Source organism: Maniola jurtina, chromosome 26, assembly GCF_905333055.1.
Source record: "Maniola jurtina chromosome 26, ilManJurt1.1, whole genome shotgun sequence".
Lineage (NCBI taxonomy): Eukaryota > Metazoa > Arthropoda > Insecta > Lepidoptera > Nymphalidae > Maniola > Maniola jurtina.
In genome coordinates this window covers 5,778,224-5,800,078 of record NC_060054.1, presented here as the reverse complement: position 1 = coordinate 5,800,078, position 21,855 = coordinate 5,778,224, and the positions used below count along the sequence as shown (strand labels likewise).

General features: G+C 38.6%; 1 protein-coding gene and 1 long non-coding RNA gene across 3 annotated transcripts; one reads left to right on the top strand and one right to left on the bottom strand.

The window, feature by feature from the left end:
- Positions 1 to 1,372: 1,372 nt before the first annotated feature.
- LOC123878363 (E3 ubiquitin ligase BIG BROTHER-related-like) lies at positions 1,373 to 15,663 on the bottom strand. Of its 2 annotated transcripts, none has more exons than XM_045925559.1 (5): positions 15,314 to 15,663; positions 10,339 to 11,061; positions 9,232 to 9,270; positions 2,726 to 2,908; positions 1,373 to 1,512 (listed from the first exon to the last, which is right to left on the bottom strand). In XM_045925559.1, exons 1-4 carry the CDS (start codon positions 15,502 to 15,504, stop codon positions 2,740 to 2,742), a joined length of 1,122 nt encoding a protein of 373 aa, XP_045781515.1. In that variant the 5' UTR covers positions 15,505 to 15,663; the 3' UTR covers positions 1,373 to 1,512; positions 2,726 to 2,739. The 2 variants fall into 2 exon arrangements, with proteins under 2 accessions (XP_045781515.1, XP_045781516.1); XM_045925560.1 differs by having other exon boundaries at positions 9,232 to 9,267.
- A 463-nt stretch (positions 15,664 to 16,126) lies between these two features.
- On the top strand, positions 16,127 to 20,504 carry LOC123878400. Its single transcript, XR_006798815.1, has 3 exons — positions 16,127 to 16,275; positions 18,111 to 18,278; positions 19,925 to 20,504. It is a non-coding gene; the product is annotated as an uncharacterized LOC123878400 (long non-coding RNA).
- Positions 20,505 to 21,855: the final 1,351 nt, after the last annotated feature.

Here is a 21,855-nt window from a genome sequence, read left to right as displayed (position 1 = left end):
CAACTAAATACAGTATCCGGGCAGGATACATTGCACATCGAACTTTAGAAAGAGACAACTGTTTTTATAAAGCGTCACTTTCGAGAAAGAGAAAGAAGATAGATGAGAAAACACATAGGTGTGAGTGATAGAGAAGGCGCTTCGAAATCTCTTTCTAGCTCGATGTACAATATTTCCTGCCTGCGACTGTAGTATGCTGACCGCACAACAGAGCACGCACCTAACGCAACGCATTTTAAAGCTCAACCATAGTGTTTTTCTTTTATTTTTTACACAAGAACAACAGACTCGTGCTATCTCGCTCATAATTCGCGCGTACAAAACATGGCGCGTAGGCAATAACCAATAGCGGACGGACGAACGTTATGATTGGCTGAGATTCAAAAATTAGATTTCTGCGCACGTACATCGGCGTAGCTTATATAAGTGGTAGTAATTTATAATATGGTTCTATTGTGCGTTCTGCTTCAACGTCTAATTAAAACCATTTGTTCCCTAATTATTGCTACAAGTTTAATTTTTTTTTTTTTTTTTTTTTGAATTTTATATACGAAAAAAAACAAAAACAGTGCGGTGACAGAGGCTGTCAGTTATAAACACAGAGTAAAGTAAAAAGATGGACCTTGCAAACAAACGGAGTCTTTGAAATAATTTGTAAACTTTTTTTACTCAAATACAAGTTAGCTCTTGACTGCAGTTTCACCTGGTGATAAGTGACTGAAAAAGCACGCCAAATCATTGCGACTCGCATACTAATCAAGTGTCTTGACGTTGGATAAAAAGATACTGATTTGACTAGTTGTCAAACACTGGATTAGGTAAGCTTAATAAGGCAATGGGCAGACAGTTTGAAAAACAGGGAAAATATAGGGCTCCCGAGGTATTAGAATAAGGACCTCGCATGGAAACGCGCAGCGTTGGAAGACCCCCCCACTAGATGGCGACGGCGTAAGACCGTGGCCTGTGGACCAGCAGTGGACGTCTATGGTTGATAATTTTTTTTTCTCTCGTCTGGCTTTACACTGATTAGCCAATGTCAAGTTTGTAGTTATTTACAAGTTAGGAAAACTATGTGTATATTTAAGTATGGACTTCGTCTGTGCCGGCGTCCGCCGACATACACGCGGCGCCCCTCTAGAGCGCTTCTCAGTCAGTTCCTTGGTCAGTTCCACCACCAATAAACACCAGCAGAACACAAAAACCGGCCACTTCCAACAAAAAAACACTCCAAAAAGTCACAACACGCACGCCAGCAAACGCCACCACAAACGAAGTCCATGGTTGATGATAATGAGAGAAAGGGTATCTATCTTTTTACTTTACTCTGTGGTGCTATATGTAACGAAGATCGGCTAAAACCTAAAGATATTTAAATTTAAGACTAGATTTTTTTTTTAATTTTTATCTTAATAACTGGTACATCTTCAGATTTCAGCCAAGCTCGACTGACTGGTTCGACTCAGGACCCGCCGAGTTTGAGAATACCTCTGTAGAGTCAACGCGGAGAGATTTCTGAAAATAACATTTTTTTTTAAATTTGGTTTGTTTAGGGGTAGAAGCAAAGGAAATTGCACTAGAAATTGACTATTCCAAAAAAAGTATTACATCTTTTTTGCCTTACTTTATTTACTTACTTAGTCATTTTGGCCGTCGTCTAAGAGAAAGAGGCTGCGATCCACGCTCTGGGGCCTACCTGGTCCAAAGGTTGTCCATCGCCATTCAGCGGGGCAACGCTCTGCCAGCTTGATGGACACTTTTGGTCCAGGGGCAACCAGGGGTGGTCTTTTTGACGAGTGACGACGATAATAATATTACTAATAAACTTAGTAAAGCCAAAATCCGTTTTGGCTAGGCATATTACAGGATTTTGGCAAAAGGAGGGACATCACCTACTGGTTCTTGAGGTTATCCTCCAAGCAAATTGAGAATGACATGGAATGGTGAACATAGTGTATGGCAACGAACTTTAAAGATCTTCCAAACTATTATTCTTCTTTAAAGGTGATGTGATCGTAGTACTTCTTATGTAGAAGAAAGGGGGGTAGAAAGAAAATATGGAAGAAAAGAAGAGGTAGAATATTCCAAAGGGAATACCGAGAAACCCTAAACACTTCTAGGGGTTGCTTCAAAATAAAAAACCGGCCAAGTGCGAGTCAGACTCGCGCACCGAGAGTTCCGTACTCGGGTATTTTTTCCAACATTTTGCACAATAAATCAAAAACTATTATATATACATAAAAATAAACAAAAATCTGTTTTAGAATGACAAGTAAAACCCTTTCATGGTATAGTTATCTTACTTTGAAAATTGAAACACATTTTAATTTTTTTTAAATGATGTAACCACAAATTCGTGTTTTCAGATTTATTCCTGTACTTGTGCTATAAGATCTACCTACCTGCCAAATTTCATGATTCTAGGTCAACGGGAAGTACCCTATAGGTTTCTTGACAGACACGACGGACGGACAGACAGACAGACATGCTTGAAAATAAAAAATTGGTTGTCTGTAAAGTCGGTTTACTGACGATAGTTGAACGTGACAACAAAGGCCGATTGTGCTTCTTTGTCGCTCGTTCCGCGCTCTCGCTTGCACTTCAAGCCTTACATGGAACGCCTCAGAGCGAGGTAACGCCGTATGAGCCATATTTTTTCGTGCGTGCAGCCGGCTCTATCGAATTATAAGACGTTGTCACGTCAAAAGGGGGTATTTTTATTTCTTACCTAATTTTAGGAAGTCAATCAACAGCCTTGCGGCAATTGGGGCATGTCTGGTGCTCCTGGATCCAGGGCAGGATGCATGACTGGTGGAAGTTGTGTGTGCAGGGCAGGGACATCACTTCCTGGTTCTTCAGGATCACCTCGAAGCAGATTGAGCATTCCTCGAGACTCCACGTGCGTTCACGGCTGGAAGAAGGAATGACATGACTTTAATACCACTTTAGAGTCAGTCGTCAGCTGACCGCGCGAGCGTGCGGTCGTTGACACGTTGTCTAGAGTGGTAGGAGCCCATAATGGCTTCCAAGTTGCTAAAATGTGCATCCTGTGAAATTTTGATTTCGGAGGTGATGGCGTTTATATGGAACAAAATAAATTCAATTGATGAAAACACACTCATTAGGATCTGTAGTACAGCTTTCACTTCGGAGGAAATACGAACAGCGAAAAAACTTCTCTTCGAAGCTGTACCAATCAAAAGGTTGAGAACAAGAAAAAATGAGGATAATTCAGTAAAAGACCTGGAAGATATTATTGACCTTCTCAAGCAGATGGATGCTACAGACCCGGATCGACTACCTATTTTTGTGGCAAGAGAGCTGCATCGGTTACCGCCGGTAACGTTCGACCATATTGACGTTACCCGTTTGTTGAGAGATTTGAACCTTATTAGAGAAGACTTGCGGGAAATCAAAAGCCAGTATGTTACGCAGAAGCAACTCCAAGAAACCTTAGTGCTTACACGGGAAAAATCGGTAGATTATGTAAATAGAAAGCGTGGAGCATTCGTAGGAAATAGTTACAATCATTGCGATAGTGGACCAATGGGATTACGACATATAAGCAGCGAGCCGTTAGACGCTGGCGCAGAATACAATAAGAGTGAGGAGTATAACAATATATCCCTATCGCCCCGAGAAACAGGTGCACTAGACCGTGTGGAAAGGTCAGTGACCTTGCCCGTAGAAGTGCATAGTAGTGAACGCGATAGCGCACTCAGTCAGCCTAGCAAAAATGAGACGGCAATGCAACCGATCGTGGAAGCAGTCTCGGACACAATGCCGATTGAGACGATTGAAAAATGTTCCATCTCTAACAAGCAACCGAGCAAGAGTGAGACAGAACGTCAAGTGCGCCTGGACGCTAAACCGGTTGGGGCGGCGAGCGCCGTGATCGGAGACGCTAGAAAAATGTCACAGGAGGCGGACGCAAGCAGTCAACAGGGTGGACGGCAGCGCTCAATGGCGGATGTTGTGCGTACGAGTACGGAATGTAACCAAACGGAAGATGATTTAGGTGGAGAGTGGATCACAGTACAGAGAAAAAAGTCGTTGAAAAATAGGTTTGTTAGTGAGGTAGGTAGTGCGTGTCATGATTTAAAGTTCAAAGCGGCGCCATACCTAGTGCCACTATATATATCTAACGTTTGTAAACAAACGAGTGACAGCGATATTGTGGAGTACATCAAAAACAAAACGAATGAGTCAGTTCTATTAGAAAAAATTAGCAGTAAGCGTGATTATAACTCGTTTAAGTTGTCTGTACCGAGAAATAAGTTACACATATTTATGAATAGTAAAATTTGGCCTGAAGGTATTTGTTTTAGGCGTTATGTAATATTTAAAAATATAGGCAGACAGCGCTCTGAATCGTGTGTGAACCAATCCTCTAGTTAAGTAAGTTCTTAAAGTAGGTATCTGCATATTTTATTAGGTTAGGTATATTTATAGGTACTTATTTAGGGTTAGAATATAAATAGGTTATATTGGGTATACTTTCCACTATGGACAAACAAATATGTAGAATGGTTAGTTTTAATTGTAAGTCGCTAAAGCGGTCAATAGATGGTGTTAGGGATTTATGTTTGAATGTAGATGTTATTGCGCTGCAGGAAACTTGGCTTCTTGAGTATGACTTGCCCTTGCTCAGTGCGGTAAATAAGGATTTTGATTATACTGGTAAGTCGGCAGTGGATCTGTCGGATGGATTGAGGGGCAGGCCTTACGGGGGGGTGGCTATTCTTTGGCGAAAAGGTATTTTTAAATCAGTGACAGTTATAAAATGTGATAGTGTAAGAATGAGTGCTATTAAGGCAATTTTGGCAAATAATCGCAGTATAATTATCTTTAGTATATATATGCCGACAGATATGAGTGAGAATGTCGTAGAGTTTACGGACTGTCTGAGTCAAGCCAAAGCAATAATTGAAAATAGTGATGTAGGATGTGTTTATATGCTAGGTGACTTTAATTCACATCCACATCAGCCATTCTGGAATGAGCTTTGCAGTTTTTGTACTGACCAGTCCTGGTTATGTGCGGACGTTGAAAAGTTGGGAATTAATTCAAATTCTTTCACCTACATGAGTGACATAAATGGTAGTTTGAGGTGGCTAGATCACTGTGTAGTGACGCAATCTGCGTGGCAAACTGTTCTGAATGTTAGCATACGTCGTGATATTTATTGGTCGGACCACTTACCACTCATAATAGAGTGTAATTTGAATTTAATCGTGCCAAAAATATCGGGAGACGACGAATTGGATTATAATAAAGTAACATGGGGTCAAAGGTCAGCGGAACAGATAAATAGATATCACGACAGGTGCAATAGTAAGCTTAGGGGTTTGTGTTTTCCTGAGATGTTTGTATCATGTGGGGGAAAAATGTGTGCGAATGCCGAACACAGACAAGGCCTAGATAATATGTACACAGAGATAGTGAGCGTTCTTTCTGATGCTGCGGTTGAGACGTACAGGGGCAGTAAGGGTAGGAAGGGTCCTATAGTTGGATGGAACAAGCACGTCAGGGCCGCTCACTGGGAGGCTCGGTCGAAATATCAATTATGGTTGTTATATAACAAACCAAAGTCAGGAAGTTTGTGGGATGAAATGTGTGAGAGCCGTAAAATATTTAGAAGTCGGTTAAGATGGTGTCAAAACCATCAAGACCAAATAAGAATGGATATAATTGCTTCTCTCAGATCTGCTAAAAACTTTTCAAAATTTTGGAATGCGACAAACAAATTGAATGTTCGACCGAGCTTACCAGTGAGCGTCGCTGGTTGTAGCACCCAGAAAGAAATAGCCGATATGTTTAGAGATCACTTTAGGGTGTCATCGCCGTTGGGGCCGTCAACTCGAGTGTTCGATGCTCAGGTAAGTCTGGATAAGGAATTGCTACGTTTCTCCACTAAGCAAGTACTAGAGGCCATTCAGAGAATGACCAGAGGAAAATCACCTGGGTACGACAGCCTAAGCGTCGAACATTTGAAGTACGCGGGTTTCCACCTACCCAGGGTGCTAGCAATGTTTTATTCGCTCTGCGTCAGTCATGCATACATCCCGGCGAACATGATGAAAACTGTAGTGGTCCCTATCGCTAAAAATAAAACGGGTGACCTTTCTGATAAGTCCAACTATAGACCCATATCGCTTGCTACCATAATGGCTAAGGTGTTGGACAGTCTGTTTGATAGGAAGTTGAGCGAAACACTTGAAATCCATGATGCTCAGTTTGGTTTTCGTCCTGGACTATCAACTGAGACCGCGATATTTAGTTTAAAACAGACTGCCCAATATTATACGAGCAGAAAAACACCCGTGTACGCCTGCTTCCTCGATCTATCAAAAGCCTTTGATTTAGTTTCTTACGATATATTATGGCAAAAGATGGAGGCTGTAGGTGTGCAAGGGGAGTTGCTTAAAATCATGCAGTTTTGGTATGCAAACCAAACAAATAATGTTAGGTGGGGGAAGGAGCTCTCTGATTCATACAGGCTGGAGTGCGGGGTGAGGCAGGGGGGGTTGACGTCACCGAAGCTCTTCAGCCTGTATGTGAACGAGCTCATAATGGAACTCAGCAGCAAGCCAGTAGGGTGTTGGATAGACGGCGTTTGTGTAAACAATTTTAGTTATGCCGATGATATGGTGTTGCTGGGTCCCACGGCTGGTTCGATCAGGGAGCTACTCCAAACCTGCCAGGAGTATGCTGCCAAACATGGTTTAATATATAATGTGAACAAAAGCCAATACATGATCTTTAAGGCCCCTCGTAAGCAGGTGCAATACGAGCCAAGAATTTCCCTGAACGGCGCTGCACTCACACGAGTGCCGCAATACAAATACTTGGGCCACTACGTTACGGAGGACCTTAGGGATCATGTTGACATTGAAAGAGAGAGAAGGGCATTGGCAGTAAGATGCCATATGTTGGCCCGCAGGTTTGTCCGATGTAGTAAAGAGGCAAAAATATCGCTGTTTAAAGCATATTGCCAAAATTTCTACTCGGGAGGCCTGTGGGTCAACTACTCAAAGAAAGCCATAGACACCCTAAGGGTGCAGTATAACAACGGGTTCAGGATGCTGTTGGGCTTGCCGCGGTTTTGTTCAGCGTCAGGTATGTTCGCAGAGGAGCGGACTGATGACTTCTTTGCCATAATGCGGAAGAAGTCATCATCACTGCTGACAAGACTGCGCTCAGGTACCAACCGCATCCTGAACATGTTTGCAGATAAGTTGGACTCACCAATACTTGAACACATGATTCAAGTGTTGGTGAGGCAACAATAATTGTAAATTGTTCGTTCCACTACAACATTATACTACTAACATTAGTTTTTAAGCATCAATATTGTCTACTAACAAAGTGAGTCCTGGTTGCTCTTAATAAAGATTTATTATTATTATTAGAGAAATAATTTCTTTATCTGTAAAGGTTTCATACGCCAACTTTTCTCTCTGGAACTACTTTCCCAAATTAAGAACTGATTTGGGAAGCTATATAATGTGGGTACAAAAATGCACGATTAAAAAAACTAAATTAAAATCGGTTCATTAGTTTAGGAGCTACGATGCCACAGACAGATACACAGATACACACGTCAAACTTATAACACCCCTCTTTTTGGGTCGGGGGTTAATGAGAGCACTACTCTATTAATTAGAAAAAAAAACAAATTTACGCTTTTATTTTCTGGCTATAATCAATACTCTATTTTTAACCCCCGACCCAAAAAAAGGGGTGTTATAAGTTTGACATGTGTATCTGTGTATCTGTCTGTGGCATCGTAGCTCCTAAACTAATGAACCGATTTTAATTTAGTTTTTTTTTGTTTGAAAGGTGGATCGAGAGTGTTCTTAGCTATAATCTAAGAAAATCGGTTCAGCCGTTTGAAAGTTATCAGCTCTTTTCTAGTTACTGTAACCTTCACTTGTCGGGGGTGTTATAAATTTTTTATTTGCACTTGTATTTGAATTTGTTAGTTACTTTTTGGTGGAAACTATTTTCTCTCTGGTAACATTCAGAAACGTCAGAACTCTACGGAATTAAAAATCGGACATGTGACATGGTTATTAATAAAATCACACAATCAATGGTTAATATTCTGTTAAAATACTTACGATTAATATGGACTTACAATATATTAATGAAACTAATCTAATATAAAACCCCCAAAAATACCGAAACCTGAGACTAAAACTACAATATTTTTATGACACACAAAAATATATTTTCATATATAACATTATAGCGGTTAATTTGATTAAAATATCGACCCTTCAATGGTTAATAAATTAAACATATACATATCTAAACTACTATGTACATATTATATGATAAATATTCCATGTATAAATACAAAATGAGTAGACCTTTCACCTTAGGCTGAGACCTATAGAGCGCACTTTGACTTTGCTCAGACTTAAGACATTGTTAAAACGAGACAGCGTTATACCGCTGGCATAAATCTGTCTCGTTTTAACTGAAACTTGACAGGGCTTTCTCCGTCACTTACTCCATACAATCGTAACCCCAATTTCATTTGACTATTATGCAACCAAAGTCCATGAAAATGCAGACATATTCTAGAAACTAATATCTGTGCCTGTTGCGTTTTAGATGTTTCTAAAAATATGTAGTTTTAAAATTACAGGGGCTCAAAGATTTGTATGTGAATTTTTAAGACCGCGTAACTTTGAAACCGAATATTTTAACGGAAATCTGGAAAACCACGGACATAGACATTAGTTCCCGGTACGTTTCTACAAAATGCCATTGAGTATGATTGGTTAGTATTCCAATGAGAGACGAACTACTATTGTACTATGGAGTAAGTGACGGAGAGCCCTGTTAAGACAGAGATAAAACGAGACAGATGTATATCTCTCACATAAATCTGTCTCGTTTTAACTCAATCTTAAGTCTGAGCAAAGTCAAAGTGCGCTTTATACATCTCAGCCTTACGGCCGTATTCACAATCATTACTATGAAGTCTCACAGTGCGCTCGAACGCATAGTGTAGGTTCCACCAATCAGATCATTGTAAATGACGTGACACAGTCATATGATTAGTGGAACCTACACTGTGCGTTCGAGCGCACTATGAGACCTCATAGTAACGTTTGTGAAACGGGTGTTAGAGTTGGTCTTGAACGATACCCCAAAACAGATAGACAAGACCACACTACATTCAATAAAGCAAGCCCAGCCCAAACACCGAAGAAATCTTACAAAGCCTGTGATCTGCGTGAGCTCCTTTCATTCTTCCTGCTGAATAAAAATATTTATGAAGAACATTGCTTAACAATTTCGAGTACAGTGGGCCCCCGGTAATCCGACAAACGTTTTGCAGGGCAGTGTCGAACTATCGAATTAGTCGGATTAAAGAGACCCCTAGTCCGGATTTTTTACAAAAGAGTACTTTGTAATCCGACAAATTACAGATCCAATGATAATTACTAGGATTACAAAGTACCTACTGTTTTGTAAAAAAATCCGGACTATAGGGGGTCTTAAGCAGTACTCTATAATCCGACAAATTCGATATCTCGTTGCGACGTTGCGCTTTTCTGTGAACATATATGTCATACATATGTACTCTGAAGTACAAATTATACTTCATTATGTAAGTCAAAGTTAGTAAATTCAGTAATAATACACTTGTCGGATTACAGGGGGTGCCGGATTAGACAGGGCCGGTTTACCGGGGGTCCACTGTATTAAGTTTTGATGATTTTAATAGCGCGCAAGACAAGTAGTCCAATCTGAGGTATTGAATTACATACACACTAAATAATCACAAGCGTCTGCGCAAACGAATTTTGTTGATGCGACTTATATAACTGTACTAGGAATATCAGAAATGCCAAAAAATATCGATATATAAAAAAATAACGATATTAATTGTAAAGTTTTCACAAAAAATATCGATACATCGGTACAATAATCGGTAATTTGTAAGTGGTAAGTCGTAGGTCATAGATAATATGAATTTTAAAGGGACCAATTCATGACTAATCCAATAGTTTTTTTTGTAGAACTCCGGGTTCTAGTCTTTTTCAGCCTAATCAGATCGAGCATCGATATTTTGAATTAAAAAATAAAGTAAAAGTAAAAAATGTAGGTACGTACCTAAGTAATTTGGTTGTCTAAAAAATATCGATTGTTATACCTTTTCGATAGTCGGACTTTCATATAGATACATTAAAAAATTTAATATCGCTCAAAAATATCGATATATCGAACAAATAATACCGATATATCGGTGTATCGATATTTATTCGACAAGCCTCTGTACCCCAGATGGATTACTTGTTTTGCACGCACGATATTACTTACTGCGGCCTAGCGGGTCTTCGGGGTGTAAGCAATCTAACTATACATCCTAAGCGACTAGACGTTGGATGTGCCAAATGAGGCACGTGTATCGATGACGCTACATCCCAATTGTCATACTCAGATTCTGATGATTCTGGATCACGAATATCCATATACGGCGCGTTGGCAATCCGTTCATTATTTAATAATAACGTTCTTAATGCATTAGATCGTGATGGTAGGTCTTCACTAGTGTCCATTGGCTCGACCCGGTCAATATCGTTGGTCACCAGATTAGAGTTAAATTGATTATTAGCATCAGATTCTGATGACGGAGATGATGGTTCATCACGAGTATTAACCGCTCCATCCGTGTCAAACTCGTTGTTCATCAGATTGGAGCTAAATTCATAATTAGCATCAGATTCTGATGACGCAAATGATGGTTCATCACGACTATTAATCGTCCAACCTGACTCGTTGATCATCAGATTAGCATCAGATTCTGATGGCAGAGTATCAATCATCCAATCCGGGTCAGACACGTCGGTCACCCAACTACCGTTAAGATCATTGCTACAATCAGATTCTGATGATGATATTGGGTTGTAAGAATCATCAGACGGAACTATTTCTTCGTGATCAGAGCTGGGAGGGTCGAGCGAGTCGTCGTACATGCTTGTGTCGGATGTAGTGTTCTCTGATATGGTTGTGTGGTCGTTGGAACTGTTATGGTCTTCGTTTCTAAAAGCAATGCAGAATGAAATGAAAATGGTGTTAACAAAAAAAAAAAAAAAATAGGCAAGGGACAAATCTAGCGGAATTCCGGAAGCGAAAAAGTGCGCACAGAATCTGAAACAATTGGGTATTTTCCTACTTTTGAATTTGATAAAAAAATAAAAATAAAAAAATTAAACAGCCTTATATTTATCCTTAATTTTCTAAACAAAGAATTGGTTGACAAAAAAAAAAAAAATTTTTCATTTTAATATTAAGGACCTCTCATTGAGTAAAGGCCTCCTCCAGATTTCTCCAGGTCTTCCTGTCTATGTCTGGAATTTGATAAATATTATTACTTGATTATAAACTAGGATAAAAATAATGACGTACGCTGAAAGAAATATTAAAATCCAACAAAGATTTACAAAGTCACAGGCATTTTAATTTTGGAGTGGGAGGGTCTTCTATCCCTTTCTCGCAAAACAAAAATTTGTATGAAACCGCAGGAAGCTATTATGGCATTAGCACGGAGTGACGTCAAAATGCTATTATCACTATCTCTGTCATAAGAAATAAATTAAAGTATCGACTAATTTGTGAGAATAGTCGATACTTTAATTTATTTCTTAAACTGGACCTTTTCAAGTAAAGATTTTTATATAAACCTGTGAGGATGATACTGCCATTGTCGCAAATAAAATAACCATAAGTCTACGTTGTCGTATTAGTTTACAAATTGCGAAAAACCAAACTAAATTTGAATTTCGAGGGCAGGCCGGTCTCATGACCCTTAAGTATTTACCGTCCTATTGACCCAAAATTACTATTCCCACATATTTAACTATGAAACTCCAAAAATTGGGCATAAATATTGCCTACGCAAACAGCAAAGTCAAAAAGAAATGGCTCTTTCTATGCTACGAATTCCCGCGTTAGATTTGTCTCTAGCCTTAATAAGCGTGCAAATAAAGGGCAAAATAAAATATACTCAAGCCTGGAACCACAGAATTCAGATAAAGGTATAGAAGTGGCAAAGGAATGTTAGCTTGTTGCAAACCAGTGACACATCAGTGCACGTTAGCTAAGAAATAGATATATTTTACAGTTTTAAGTATTTCTATAAATTGTATAAGTAGAAACTCGGCAACATAGCAGGTACCACTTCTATTATCTTATATTTAGAGGTCTGTGGTGCCTCTGCATATGGAGACCACAATAGACAGTATTTATAAAATAAAAAAATAAAAAAAATAAAAATAAAAATAAAAAAATCCTTTACTTCGACCATAAAATTGATCATAATTGTTAGTAATAACACACCTTAAAACTAATGTAATGTAATACAGAAAATGGTACTGATTCTGATGGCAACTATATATTAGAGTATTCACATCACCTTTTTTTAACCCCCGACCCAAAAAGAGGGGTGTTATAAGTTTGGCGTGTGTATCTGTCTGTGGCATCGTAGCTCTTGAACTAATGAACCGATTTTAATTTAGTTTTTTTTTGTTTGAAAGGTGGCTTAATCGAGAGTGTTCTTAGCTATAATAGAAGAAAATCGGTTCAGCCGTTTGAAAGTTATCAGCTCTTTTCTGGTTTTCTTATGGAGGTTTTTGTGTTGGGGGTTTTTTAAATTTTGAGTTATTAGTAATATTAAAAAAGCAAATACTCTTAATTTGATTTAGAGAAAGTCATCAGAATCAATATCAATCAATGATGCAAATACTATGAAGAAAATAAAGATTTTTTGTTCAAAACATTACAGGTTTTTATTATCATACAGCCTTGAAGTAAATGTATGGATATGAGGCAAAAGCAATTAAAAACCAGTTAACTATACTTGATTGTAACAAACATGGCCAAATCTGGTTTATACTGTGGTTATTTTTAATGAGTGAAATACATTAGTTTTTATTTTTATTACCTGACTGGCAAAGCCAAAAAGAAGGGTTACGATTTTAGCAGTCTATGTATGTATGTTTGTATCAAATTCTGTGTGTTCCACCATAGCACCTAAATTACTGGGCTGATTTTGATGCATGAGGTGTCAATTCATTCATCGGTATGGTTTGGGTGACATTGGCTATACTTCACATGGGAAAAATTGACCTGACAGATTACATCCAAAAAAGAGGGGGTCTCCAAAAATTTTGATTTGCTTTTGTATCGAGTGGGATATCAAATGAAAGAGAAAGAAATATTGAGTTCATAAATATAGTACAACTTTAAAATGCACCTAGCGACAGAAAAACAATTTTACTTTCTATCTATCGCTACCTATCGGCAGTTCGCGGGTAGTAGTTTTTGTTTTTGTTTTTAATTATATAGACTAGCGCTTAGCTGCAGTCAGACTTGCTAGTAAGTGATGATGCAGCCTAAGATGGAGCGCGCTTGCCTAGAAGATGCCTATTCACTCTTGACTTGAAGGTACCCATATTATAGGTGGAAGGGAAAACTGATGCTGGAAGGGTCTTCCACATCCTAGCAGTTCGGATTAGAAAAGAGGAAGCAAATTGCTTCGCACATGTTCAAGGAATTTCCACTACGTATGGATGCAGACCTTGACGATGCCTGGCAGTACGATGGCAGAAAGGTAAAGGAGGAATCAGGTCAAAGAGTTCTTGTGCACACTCTCCGAAATATATCCTGTAGAATACCGATAGGCTGTAGAGTAGTTGGGTTTTAGTGCTCTTTAACTTCTCAGTAGAATGTTTAAAAAACATCTGAATTGTGAACCAGTAGTAGAATCACAGGTACAGCATAAGAGATACAAGCCGTGGTACATCAAATAAATAAATGATTTTGACTATCAATAAAATAGTAACAGTTTTTTTTTCTTTCTCGTCTGGCTTTACAAAGATTAGCCAATGTCAAGTTTGTAGTTATTTGTAACACAAGTTAGTTAAACTATACAAGTATGGACCCCGTCTGTGCCGGCGCTCGCCGACACACGCACGGCACCCCCTTAGAGCGCTTTCCAGTCAGTTTTAACAAAAAAAAAACACTCGAAAAAAGCAGAGCACGCCTGCCAGCTAACACCAGCACAGACGAAGTCTAATAGTAAAAGTATAAACCAACCAAGCACAAAATGAAAAAGTTTTGGAAAAGAACAAAAAAACTGTGATTTAACATTTAAATAACAAAGTCATGCCACTTCCTCAAACCTGTTTTCTTCTAATGAATTTTGGGGATCAAAAATAGTATTCTATGCACTGAAATAGACATATCCTACTAATATTATAAATGTGAAAGTGTGGATGTTTGGATGTTTGTTACTCAATCACGCAAAAACGGCTGAACAGATTTGGATAAAATTTGTAAAGGAGATAGACTATACCCTGGATTAACACACAGGCTACTTTTTATCCTGGAAAATCAAAGGGGTCTTGTGCGATTTTGAAAAATGTAAATTCACACGGATGAAGTCGCGGGCATCAGCTAGTCAGCTAGTATATAATATGTACAAGGGAAGGAAAAGGAGTACCATACCAAAATGATAGTTATTTTTAGGCCAATTCAAAGCCCCTACCGAACATACTGGGAAATAAAACTATACTTTGTATCAGAGGTCCTTTGTATTAACACTATGTTGACATGGGTATGTCTCATGACCAATAGTTACTTCCGAGTACGCTCTTGAATTATGAGACAGGCTTTTGCTTGACAACAACCATGCCAGAGAAACAAGAGCTCAAAAACTCAACTTGGCAGGAAAACAAAACACTGGAAGTGGATTCCACTTGTTAGCAGTTTATTTCAGTAACAATGAAAAACAAATACATTTTGTATGTAGATTAGATGTAGACCACATAATCTGCTATCAGCGACAAAATGGCGAAAATACTGTTTAAGTAATGATTTTAGACTTATTTTACAGTTTTACTACATATCGAGAGTTTCATAACAAAAGATTCAGCAAAAATACCATTTCTCAATAATGCTTAGATACTTAGAACAAAATCCGAATATCGGCTGGTTTCCTTCCAGTAAAACTGCTCTTTTCACTATACAAGCTTGATTTGATAAAATTATTATGTATATAAACAAAGACTTACCATTTACCACGATAAATAAACTTTTTAGGTGTCGATATTTCGTAATTTTTCGTAATTAAAAAATGCCAACGGGTATGCAATGCTACAGGATGTAAAGTTAATTTCAGTACCCGCAATATGAATCGAAATATCGACAGTATAACATTTTTGTCGTTGAAGGTACTAATAAGTACATTATGCATAAAGTTTGAACCTCATAAATGAAAATTTAAGAGACTTACAATGGCTGAGGAGATTCTACATTCCATTGCGCGGAGGTCGCGCCCTCGGAATCCGGGGTTTCCCGACTTTCCTCTTTGCTAAATATGTAGTACAAGGCAGCCCCAATTCCGACGCCTATCGCCGCGGCCGCCAAACCTAAGCCACGGCTCGAGCAGCCACTCTTTTGCTTATCCTCTTCCCGTAAACTCATTTTTTCAAAAGTTCACAAAATTGCGTTTCAATTTTCTATCTTCGAACGAATTCACTTGCTTCCTCTTGCGATTATTTTCATTTTTTGCAATTTAGTGCGTAAAAAATGACTTCTCAATTCTCGCGCGCCATTTTATCTTTAATGTGTCAAAATTCAAATTTCAAATGTTATGTCAAAACTCAAAAGTACGATTTTAGCCCTTGTTTTTGAGTCGGTAAGGATGAACCTTGGGTGAACCGTACTTTTGTCATGACAGTTGACCCATAGAGTTAAATGGCGCGTGAGAAGTCGGACGGTTACACCACAGACCACGAATCTGTACAATCCACAGAGCACTTATATTTTTTACCTTATCTGTTATACACTTTCATTACTCTGTAAACCTTAGGATTAATATACACTAGAAACTTCAGTGACGGCATTTTGTAATTTTTCTCGGTACAAAAATAACTTTCTAATGATAGAGTTCGTGTAAGATTTATAATTTTTATCAAACTCACTTTTTTGACGGAAAACAGTTGCCGAACTCACTTGACAATTGTTGCTAGTGTGTTCAAGCCTTATTATATCACAGTCTATGGTTCTCAATATTTTTTGGCTCCTCTTTGGGCTTCCGTTTCTATGGTTTCTATCATGTTTCTATTTAAGGGGAATTACGCATTATCAGCCACAATATATTAGGTAGTTGGCAAATATATTGAAAACCAACATACATAATATTTACTTGTTTGGATTGACACCGTTCTTGCTTCTTTTCTTCGTTAATTATATGTAAGTAGTTACTCATGAGTCATGATTTTACACTTAATTTAGGACATTATAAAAATACCATTGATATCATGATAGGTAATTATATAGGTACCTAAGCTTATTTAAGGTGAACGCATACTTATCCGAGCCGAATGCGTCGTTCAAGAGTCGAACGAAACGAATTTTAGAATTCTTTATAGGAAATCTCATGAAACCTCGCACATTTCCCTGCGTCGAATCGTCCGAATCGGAAGAAGATTTCATATACAGGATTCTAAAATTCGTTTCTTTCGGCTCATTCGACGCGTTCTAGGCTCGTAAGTGTGCGTTCACGTTTACTGTGTGTCTTCTGTTGAATACAATACATATGTATAATAACTGTTGAAAGTAGGTAACTTGGTAACGCTATAGGACAAACAAAAGTAGTTTTTTTTTAAATTAAAGAAAATATTACAATAAAACTTAAAGCTAGTCTTATCTAATTACTATACAAATCATGCCCGCATGGAATGGTGCCAAGAATACTGGCTGCATTTCCGCGTTGGACAGCCAGGCTTATCCTTTGCGCAAAAAATGAGCCAGCCCTTCTGTCACCCGATGAGGCTATTAAACGCGGTGAAATGTCTCGTAAATATTTTTTTACGAGATTAAAAGTAGACAACGGCAAACACCTGTAAAATAGTAATAGGTATTGTTATTATAAAACAAGTGCGAGTCGGACAACGGACAACAAAGTGATCCTATAAGGGTTCCGTTTTTACTTTTGAGGTCCGTTACCCTAAAAACACCTAGCGGAGTAAGTATGTTATGGGTTATTATGGTTGAATTATGGTACACGTAACAACACACACAAGCTACAATTAACTAAAGCTAGGACTAATTATGGTACCAAAACTATACAGTTTGAGGGAGCGCTACTATATAATATTGGAGGAAAAATCTTTTCCAAAATTTAAAGCCGAGTTAAAAAAAGTACTGTCAGACATAATAGATAGATAGATAGATATTAGGTATAGTTTGTTAACTTAGGATATAGCATGTTTTAAAATATTATTATTGTATAAAGTCACCGTACCTTTAAAAATTATGTTTTATCTATATTTATATTTAGAATTATTCTCATATAAGTGAACATTGTTCTTCTGAGAAATAAACTCTTTAAACCTATTACTTAGCTGCTTCCAAGACCAACGCGTTTGAAAACTTCGTAGCTTTTATCATAAACTCTAAAGTTGCCTTACTACTGAGCACTCTGAAAAGGATCCAGCTATAGAGACTTGCATGCATGAGAGTTCATGTATAGTTCGCGACAGGTCGACATGGCAATCGGGATGTTATAAGTTTGACGTGTGTATCTGCCTGTGGCACCGTAGCGCCTAAACTAATGAACTGATTTTAATTTTGTTTTTTTTTTGTTTGAAAGGTGGCTTGATCGAGTGTTCTTGGCTATGATCCAAGAAAATCGGTTCAGCCGTTTGAAAGTTACTAGCTTTTTTCTAGTTACTGTAACCTTCACTTGTCGGGGGTGTTATAAATTTTTAATTTACACTTGTTATACCGGAAAACAAACGATTTTACTAACGGATGCCCGCGACTTTGTTCGCATGGATTTAAGTTTTAAAAATTCTTTTGCGGGATAAAAAGTAGCCAAACAATACTTTATCGCATTTATAATACCTACATAGTTTTTTTTTTGAAAAATATTACAATATAAAGCTAGCCTTATTTAATTACTATACAAATAATGCCCGCGTGTAAAGGTGCCAAGAATACTGGCTCCATTTCCACGCTGGACAGCCAGGCTGATCCGTTGCACATATACATAGTGATACTTATTAAAAAAATGTTTTTAACAGCTTGTAGGATGGAGACCCTGGCAAAAGGCCTAGTGTTCGGACTGGGTGTGGCCATAGCCTTAGTGGCAGTAGCAGTGGACTGGTGGCAGCATCGTAACATACCACAGCAGCAGAATGTATATGGGCAACGCGCTCCACACAGACATAACCATTAGTTAACTATATTAGGTAAGAAAGGATGATATTACAGGTAGGCTTGCCAGATGCCCCGTATTTAATGGTTTAACCCCGTATTTCAGGGTACGAAAATACATGAACCCGTAACTGGGAAAATAAAATACGGGGTAAATATAGCTTCCATATTTTTTTACAAAAGCCGGAGCTGGCTGGCGAAACCAAACCCTGAGGTTTTGTCCAGTAGAAAGAATATTTTCCTTGTGTGGCAATGCGTGGACCATTGAGGTAGGTACGCGCGTAGCCAACTAAATATTGACACTGTGAAGAGTGAAGGCTTATTCACAAGCTGTTTCTTAAATAAGTATAAAAATATCTATGTAAAACACTGTCTCCCGTAAAAAAATCTTAAACCCGTATTATTGATGCTGGTAACCCGTAAATCAAGAAGTGTAGGCAATCCTAGTTACAGGCATAACGCATAACTGGGCAGGGACAGACTGTGAGTTTGTGAAGCCTTGGACTAATACACAGTCCGACAAGGCTCTTTTGGCGCGTGGCCAAAATCAGAACTAAACCCATCTAGTGCACTCAAGTACTACTAGTAGTCAAGTGCATTTGTTGATAGTTCGCTGTGAGGGCATAAAGCTACAACAGCACCCTCCCTCAATTCCCTCTCCCATAGAGTAGGATTATTTCCCTCCCTTGTCGGGCTGTACTTGGAGGCCTGCCTAATTAATCAACTAATCTATATCTATACTAATAAATAAAATTGGAGTGTCTGTCTGTAATTTCGAAATAACTACCTCATATTAAGCTCATGTGGTTATTTGAACGATACCAACACCGAATCACAGGTTTTTAAAATTTTTGTCTGTCTGTCTGTCTGTTTGAAAAGGCTAATCTTTGGAACGGCTGAACCGATTTTGACGGGATTTTCACAGACAAGTAGAGGATTGACCAGGGTGTAACACAGGCAACTTTTTTAACCGACTTTCAAAAAGGGAGTTGTGTTTTTCTACCTATGTACGCCGATATCTCCGAGATTTCTGAACCGATTTGCGTCATTTCTTTTTTAATCGATAGAGGAACTTTGCGACATTGTTTCATAAAAAATTTGGATTCCAACTCCTCAATCCTGATGCTGCAGGGGATCTGACCAATCCACGCGGGCGAAGTTGCGGGCATCAGCTAGTTAGCTATATATTCGTGAATAAAACTAGCTGAGCTGGGTTTTATTTCTGAAAATCCTTTCTTCGTACCTAAGTGTTTACGTCAAAAACTCAAAACCACTCGTAGAAAGCGAGCTTGAAAAAATTGTATTCGCCTTAAATATTTTGCAAAATTATTTTAACTTTCGTGCCATTTTGTTTTATTTAAAATGGGGTTTTTATAAAACGCTTAGCGCCTGTTGTTTACTTCATTTTTTTTAAAGAATATTAGCCATGCTAATCATGACCAATACTCCCCTTTCCCCTCCAATTATGCGTAAAGCTTGTGCTAGGAGTGGGTACGACAATAGTGCAACGGGTGGGGTTTGAACCGCCGACCTTTCGGAATTCATTCCGCTCCTCAACCGTTGAGCTATCGAGGCTTTTTGAATAAGGAATATCAAATTATTACCTACTGTGTGTTAGCAAAATTTTACTATAATAAGAACCATGGATGGATACTAATTTATTTGTTTTGTTTTGTTTCAGGATTAAAATCTGTATGACAACACAATCTCATAATTTTAAGCAATATGAAGCAAATAATTTGAATTTTTAGGGTTATTTTAGACGGATAAGTGAGCATTGACGGAAAAAGGAGAGACTGAACCTGTGCGGTGGGCGATTTATCGATCTATTTAGTGGTACCAAGTGAGGCACAACGTCAATGGTATTTATGCCGTCGCGCGTTGGTTCGTCAATCAACCTTTCTCTTCTCGCCAGTATGAACGACACAGTAGAAAAATAAGCTACTGAAAGAACAGTTATAGTTACTTACCAGTTTCCGGATTGCACCTAAGCATCGTAAGCTATTCATTCTCTAGTTATTTGGACATAACAGCTTGTTATGTCCAAATAACAGTGTTATGCTTAGATATTTAGCGGCACACTACAGAGTAGCTGTACTGATCTCTAAGAATGAGAAAGGTTTAAGACATAGTCTGCCACGCTGGCCCCGTGCGGATTGCTTATTAATCATTGACAATAATTTATGATTTTTCACATTTATTTTATAGACATTACTTAAGTTATTATGTTAATGCTATATAATAAAAAACATTATTCAAGATTATGACATTTATTATTTTCAAAAAGTTTTTTAGACCTATCTGTACTGCTCTGACTTCTGTTGCAACACCTGGTTGCAACCATGAAGTAGAAGTTATCGCTTACAACACTTCTACAGTCCGACAAGGCTCTCTTGGCACTTGGATAACAAAGTCTGCCAGCAAATAAAATTTTCTCTAATTTAGGGAATGTCAGTGTTGAAAATCGAGTAAGTTTTATCTAATTTTAACTGAAAGAGAAATTAGGAAAGCCGGGACCATTCTGAGCATAGATTACCTACTAGATAAATAAAATAGATTTTCCGAGTGAGCATTTTTTTTTATCGCTGGGGAATGCATTTACGCATCCCTCCCCGAAAGTCAGCCAGCCAGCCGTAGACCAACCAGCCAGCCAGCCAGCTGAGGGTGGGTATGTGGGACTCGCCGGCCGAGAGGCGACCGAAATACCCACTAAACCCCAGCGGCGCTACTGCGCGTCGCCTGGCGACTGGGTCACGGGAACGCCGAAGCAAACAACCGCGACCCAGCCAGCGACGTCTGCCGAGGCGGATCCTTCACCGGGAACGAGGTCCCCTACCTGCACGTCTGTGTTAGGTTAGGTTAGGTTTGGGTTTGTGTTAGGTTAGGTTTGGGTTTGTGTTAGGTTAGGTTAGGTTTGGGTTTGTGTTAGGTTAGGTTTGGGTTTGTGTTAGGTTAGGTTAGGTTTGGGTTTGTGTTAGGTTAGGTTTGGGTTTGTGTTAGGTTAGGTTAGGTTTGGGTTTGTGTTAGGTTAGGTTAGGTTTGGGTTTGTGTTAGGTTAGGTTTGGGTTTGTGTTAGGTTAGGTTAGGTTTGGGTTTGTATTAGGTTAGGTTTGGGTTTGTGTTAGGTTAGGTAAGGTTTGGGTTTGTGTTAGGTTAGGTTAGGTTTGGGTTTGTGTTAGGTTAGGTTTGGGTTTGTGTTAGGTTAGGTTTGGGTTTGTGTTAGGTTAGGTTAGGTTAGGTTTGGGTTTGTGTTAGGTTAGGTTAGGTTTGGGTTTGTGTAAGGTTAGGTTTGGGTTTGTGTTAGGTTAGGTTAGGTTTGGGTTTGTGTTAGGTTAGGTTTGGGTTTGTGTTAGGTTAAGTTAGGTTTGGGTTTGTGTTAGGTTAGGTTAGGTTTGGGTTTGTGTTAGGTTAGGTTTGGGTTTGTGTTAGGTTAGGTTTGGGTTTGTGTTAGGTTAAGTTAGGTTTGGGTTTGTGTTAGGTTAGGTTAGGTTTGGGTTTGTGTTAGGTTAGGTTAGGTTTGGGTTTGTGTTAGGTTAGGTTAGGTTTGGGTTTGTGTTAGGTTAGGTTTGGGTTTGTGTTAGGTTAAGTTAGGTTTGGGTTTGTGTTAGGTTA